This window comes from Prosopis cineraria, unplaced genomic scaffold (genome assembly GCF_029017545.1).
Source record: "Prosopis cineraria cultivar Desert tree isolate PC_DT_omini unplaced genomic scaffold, ASM2901754v1 PC12, whole genome shotgun sequence".
Classification (NCBI taxonomy): domain Eukaryota; kingdom Viridiplantae; phylum Streptophyta; class Magnoliopsida; order Fabales; family Fabaceae; genus Prosopis; species Prosopis cineraria.
The window spans coordinates 35295766-35302080 of record NW_026555343.1 but is presented as its reverse complement, the minus strand read 5'-3'; the positions used below and the strand labels follow the sequence as shown (position 1 = coordinate 35302080).

General features: G+C 32.6%; 1 protein-coding gene across 1 annotated transcript; it reads right to left on the bottom strand.

The window, feature by feature from the left end:
• Positions 1 to 867: 867 nt before the first annotated feature.
• On the bottom strand, positions 868 to 5962 carry LOC129288144 (mediator of RNA polymerase II transcription subunit 15a-like). Its single transcript, XM_054924546.1, has 8 exons — positions 5804 to 5962; positions 5075 to 5178; positions 4167 to 4281; positions 3922 to 3970; positions 3320 to 3374; positions 2439 to 2550; positions 2195 to 2283; positions 868 to 1238 (listed from the first exon to the last, which is right to left on the bottom strand). The coding sequence occupies exons 2-7, from the start codon at positions 5137 to 5139 to the stop codon at positions 2212 to 2214; spliced, it is 468 nt and encodes a 155-aa protein (XP_054780521.1). The 5' UTR covers positions 5140 to 5178; positions 5804 to 5962; the 3' UTR covers positions 868 to 1238; positions 2195 to 2211.
• Positions 5963 to 6315: the final 353 nt, after the last annotated feature.

Genomic DNA, 6315 nt, shown 5'->3' with positions numbered 1-6315 from the left:
TACCCAGTAGATGGATTTGTTCATCCACCCCCCTTATGCTTCTCCTTCCAAATCTTTGATTTTTGTTTTTCTCACAATTGAAAAATATTCCACTCATGCGGATGAGGATATGGCGTATATTTTTAATCTTGATTTTGAAGTATAACATTTGGTTTTGATTTATTCAAAACTAGTTGGGCATTAGTGTAATCTTTAAGTACCTTCTTAAAGTTCGAAATTGATTTTGAATGTTAAATTTAAGAGGAAGGATTGTATATTAATTAATATATTTTGTATCTGAATATTGAAGTATATATTTGAATATATTAGGAAGGAGTTTGTGCGTGCGAGCGTATTTGATACAATGAAGGAGTATATATTGATATGTATTATTTTTTAATTCTGGTATGAAATTCAGTTTCTTGATACATTTTGATAAAAAGGCATTATAATTATTACCATATTTGCTCTTTTTTCTCTGTTTTTTCTTTTATTTAAATATAATGAGCGATAAAATTTTTCTTTTCAATTTTTTTTCATTTTTTTTTATGTTTTCTTCCCCCAAATCGGAGTTGGGAGGAGAGAATAATCCTATCTAGTATAGTGATTTATATTTATTAGATTATTTTTCATAAATCTTGTCACAAACCATTATATCATGGTTTAACACTTAATACTGACCTTTTTCATCCCCCTTTTGGCCAACTTGACAGAGGCGGTTGAAAGTTGGAAGTTGAGGAGAAAATGATCCGAAAAGCAAAAAGAAAATAAGGAGGAGAAAATTAAGAAGAGAAATTACACAAAAGAGTTTTTTTTTTTTACTATTTTTAGAAACTTTTTTCTTTTAATTTTACTTCTTCTCTATTTTTTTCTTATCCAACCAAAGAATAAGGTCCAAAGCCACTCCAAATCCTATGCAAGCATTCCTTCTCATTAGTCATTACATCAAAGGCCCTATAAGCCAATATTGCAAAACGACACACTACAGAGGACATACAGAGGACACTACAATCGAAATAGTGGCCTGGCCATTAACATTTGGTCCACATTATTTGCAATGGCCTGAGGAAATGAGACAACGAGTACATGAAAATACAGCTATCGATAAAAAACAAAGAAAAAAAAAATCAGCTATCTATAGATTGGTGACAAAATCAGCTAGCCACTGAGGCCGCTTCCTTTTTCTCATAGATTGTCTTCCTGCAGCATTTCTCTCTCCCTCTGATGGTGCCACCTGCCCTCCTAGCACTTGAGCCCGCCTAACAGTAACAGACCATATTCACCATTCAAGAAATAAAAATATGATTTTTCTTAACATTCACCATTCAAAAAATATACTTCATTTGATCCACAATATAGAGCATTGATAACTTCTTCATGATTCTTAAAAAAAAAAAAAAAATTGTTAGAACTTTTATCTTTTTTAAAAATTGCATATCTTTTCAATTATTTACTCATTAAATTTCCTAAATAGATGCCTTAATAATGACAATTGAAATTTCAATAAATCTATTTTTTTAAAAAAATAAGAAATTAAGTGGAGGTATAGTTAAAAAAAAAATTACAAAAACGATCTAATGCATTATATTTTGGATCAAACGGTGATTCTAACAAATGTCCCATATTATGAACAAGAGAGTGCATCATTTCCCAACCCCCTACCTTAAATATATATATATATATATATATAGACTTCATTGAAAACATTCAAATTGAGCGAAGACATGTCACATCTTTCAAGACAACTAACATACATTTTGCACAGAGTTCACGAGATACATTATTTAACGGTGTTGGGCATTGGCTTTCCTCCTCTGAAAGGAGAAGAGAAACCACTATAGATTTGGACCATTAAATTGGATTTGATAATTTAGATTTGATAATTTTTAAAAGTATATATTTAATGCGAAATGTTCAAATTGGCAGTAGAAAAATAGAGGAGAGAAAAAGCAGTGGAGAGAAACCCACCCCTTATTTCACACACACACTCCATGAGATACATTATTTTACACACACTGCGCATACTTCTACACATGCACCATAAAACCTAACATCATTAGCTTAGTTCTCATTAAGTTTTATTCACAAATCAAAACATCAAATTGTTCTGACCCCAAAAAAAGAAAAAAAGGTATGAAAGTACTATCAGCTCATGACCTTGCATAGGCTATTTGCAGCAAACAGATCAGACCGTGAAGCTTTTGAATTCCAATACCTGTATCTGAAGGTCCATCACCATATAGTGTTTGGGCCGCTATTTTCCATTGCCAGCATCTTCAATGATATTCTCCGAAGATAATCAGCCTGAAATCAGGGAATGTTAGAGATGAAAGAAATCATGGCAATCCATGATATTCTACAAGACGGTTAACCTACTGCTCAACTTTCTATCACAATTCATCTGCTCAGATGAATGATCTATCAAGAGGGCTGTCAGAATTAAAACTGTGATGCTCTACCTGGCCCGTTGCTGCATTGTAAATCTTCTCCTCAAATCTTGCAACAATTTTACGAAGTTCATCTAATCCCTCTTGGCCAGAAACAGGAAGATGTCTTCTTAATGTTTCCAATCTATAAGGTGAATAACACCAGTTTAATTACAATAACTCATAGGGAAGCATATAGCCTTACACAGTCCTCCAAATAACAAGCATGATCATAAGGTACCGTTCATGCCCTTCACATTTTCCAAAAGAAATGCACAGAATTTTGGATTTTGATTAGAAATATAAATGATGACAGTATCAAATACTACTCCTCATAACATTTCATGTCCATTTTCATATCAAAAAAGACCAAAAAGCAACACAATAGCATGGACTCATCGAGCTCAGTTCAGAGTTATACATGGATACCATAAAATGAATTTCCTAATTGGAGGAGATTATCTCTTTTGCGTCTTAAAATGCTCCCCTCTCCACAACTTAAAAAAAAAAAAAAGCATACAATAAGAAGCCTCTTAACTTTTTTTTTTTTTTGGCCAATGAAGAAGTCGTCTAACTACACCAAACAAGAAGCAGAATATAACTGAAAAAAACACATAATAATAAGTATATTAAGAAACCTCCCAGATATCGAATTGTGGGGGGACCTCTTAAAAAAAATTAAATTAAAAATAAGTTCAAGACACAAAGTATGCAAAAAAATACAATTCAATAATCATAAGAAAAATTATGTTTTATAGTTCCTCAGCTACAAAACATAATCTTGAGCATCAATCTTAAGTTGGTTATCAATTTGATTCCGAATAAAAAATGAGAGAACTCTAACGAAGTGTGGAATACAATTTTCCCCCATCATGCAATATAAGACCAAAGTAAAACAACATAAAAATTTATACATTTTGTTGATGATTCTTCCGCGACTATCAGATTGCAGTCCAGCCGTCCAATACTCTGTAAAGGATCATCCAACTTGAGTACCTCTCCAATTATTCATACTAACAAATTTAGATTGAGGAATCAATAACACAGTACTTAAATCATATCTGATTGTCGATGGAAAAACAATAGTAGCATGGTTACAAGCACAGAAGACAATAAAAATAACATCAATTAATAATATCAAATCAAAAGAGTAATAAATTATTATGACAGAAAAGCACTCCTATCCAAGACAAAATTACAATGCAAATGCACAAAATTTGGATGGTATTCAAATGAAATACAAGAGGTATTTGTTTGAGATAAAAATTAAAGGAAAATATCATAAAACTTAGCCAACATTCTATATATGATATCAAACAAAAAAGAAGTTGCAAATTGAAATTTTCGTTAGTGGAAAGCTAAGGCTGAATTGCTAAGAATAAAGTCAGAGTAGACCCTGAACATTCAACCAATACAATGAGTTCAAAGGCTTTAGGATTAAAAACTTCCAAAATCTAAAATGGGTCAATAACTGAATCCGATGGCATAACGGTGACATTGATGGTCTGGGACTTACTTTCACTTATTAACTGCAACATTGAAGATATTTTCTGTAAATAATCTTCCTGAAATTAGGACATGCCAAAATGTAAGAAAATTAGCATCACAGCAAATCAGCAATCATGACAGCATTAAAAAAAAAAGTGGGCCACTGCTAAAGTTAAGCCTGTTAAAACAATACTTACATCATGATTCACCCATCTGCATAGATGACCACAAATTATTATAGTAATTGAGATTACACATTATTGGTGTAAGTACCTGACTAGTTGCACCAGCATAAGTCTTCTGCTCAAAACCTTGTGCACTTTTTAGAAATTCAAGTAATTCATCATCATCATCACCGTCAGACTGATACAATTTTAATCTATTCATTCTACAAAATGAAGAGTTGTTTTACAATGATAGGGAATCAAGAAGTTGAGGACTATATACAACGGTCAAATGAAAAACTATGATCATTATGTAAGCGTCCAGCCCCTTCATTTTTTTTTTTGGTGGTTTTTCGTTTTATTGAAAATAAATGATAAGCAAACATGTCATCTGGAGTAGATTGTTGGAGACTTGTGTCATCATCCTAGCACCTGACAATTATAAACGTCTTTCTTTTCACAAATCCATTAAAACTAATCTAGTTCATGCCCAAGTAGGCATATAACACAAATTTTATTCCAAATATTTTGGGCCATAGTGAAAGTAACAACAAATATCAGCAGTTTTCAAGGTCATAACGACAATATATAGAACACAAAAATAGTTCCTAATACTCCCCCATCTAAGGCTATGGGTAAAAGTAAGATAACACTTCCTTCTAAAAATCTTGAATGGAGCTCACATATAGCATTGAAAGTTTAAAATATAAATGTCCAGCATTGTCTATAAATGGAAAACACTAGCGTGTCAAGAGAAATTGAATACATCAAGTAATATGGTTCCTGAACCAGCAAATAGAAGAATCAGCAGTTCAATGGGTTTGCCAATGACATGCAATGCCTGTTATAGCTCCTTTACCATGGATTCAATGATATATGTTTTGTGATGAAAGAAATTTAAGCGTCCATGACAAAAAGGGGGGATGTTAAGGCAGCATCAACAGTTTGCACAAATGACATCTCAAAGCAGATGCTACTTAGACCATCTTATTAATCAAATAGAGAATTTAGACCTACATTGCATTGACTGTTCTTTGGCGAATATGAGGCAGTAATTGAGCCCTCCAATCATGTGTATCCATACTAGGTCGGCACCTTACGGAGGTCTCCAATAACTGCACCTATTCAATTCAAATTGGCGCAGGTATCAAATGAAATCAAGCTTTGAAAGCAAACAAAGAAACTGAGCAGGTACTTGAAAACAAGCCAAAAGAAACTACTGGTTTAATATGAAAATTATGGACTTAAGATCATAAATACTCTCTTGTGAAAACCAAAACTGAAAACAAAAAAAAAAAACAAAAACAAAAACAAAAACAAAACAAAACAAAAGAAAAGGAGCGCCTGATTTCAGCTCGCATTCATAATTCAGCAAATTCCTCAAATGAAGTGAAGAAATACTATGATGTGAAACAAGAAATTTCCCATCTCCATCTTTGAGGGCTCTAACAAGTACTATTCCTGATGGGTACACCAGATTCGTTTTGAATGTGTTTCACTTCCGATCAAAAAAACTGATACTTGATCATCTATCGTCTAGAGAATTAAGATTATTTTTCCAGTACTTACAAATTCTTCAAAGATATAAAATATTTCCTATATACCAGTCATCACGAAAGGTAGAGAGATTAATCTGAGTGCTAATCAAGTACTAGAAAAGTATGGTATAAGAATCAGAGAGATATGTTTCCGAAAGCAAACAAAACTAAATCATCAATACAAGAAAGAGAAGAACAGGAGGATTACTGGAAGTCTACGATCGGTTCCTTCTCCGACGACGACGCCGGCGCTGCAAGTGGAGGAGTGAGTTGACCAGTTGATCAGAGCGCGGAGCGAAAGGAAAAGGCGGTTCTATACTATTTGCTGTGGTCGTCACCAGAAAAGCTATTGCCATTTAGTGCCTGTTTGCTTAAGTAAAATAATCGATTTTTTTACTAAAAAAATCGATTAACACAAAAATATCCTTACACACGAAAAACCGTTTAATCGATTCCGTCGGTTAAAATCGATCATTCTCAAAAGCTGGCAATTCGAGCGTCTGCAGAAAATCGATCAAAAAGCATTGGAGGAAATTACAAAGAAAGACCCAAAAAATTTATAAAAAAAGCCCAAATTTTAATAAAAATAAAACCAATAATGCATCTTACTCCTTGACTAAAATGTAACAAATTTAATAATATTAGATGCAAATTTATTAATAATTTAATTTTAAAATAAAATGTCCTTATGGTAGTTTAAATAATTAAAATTGATTCTAA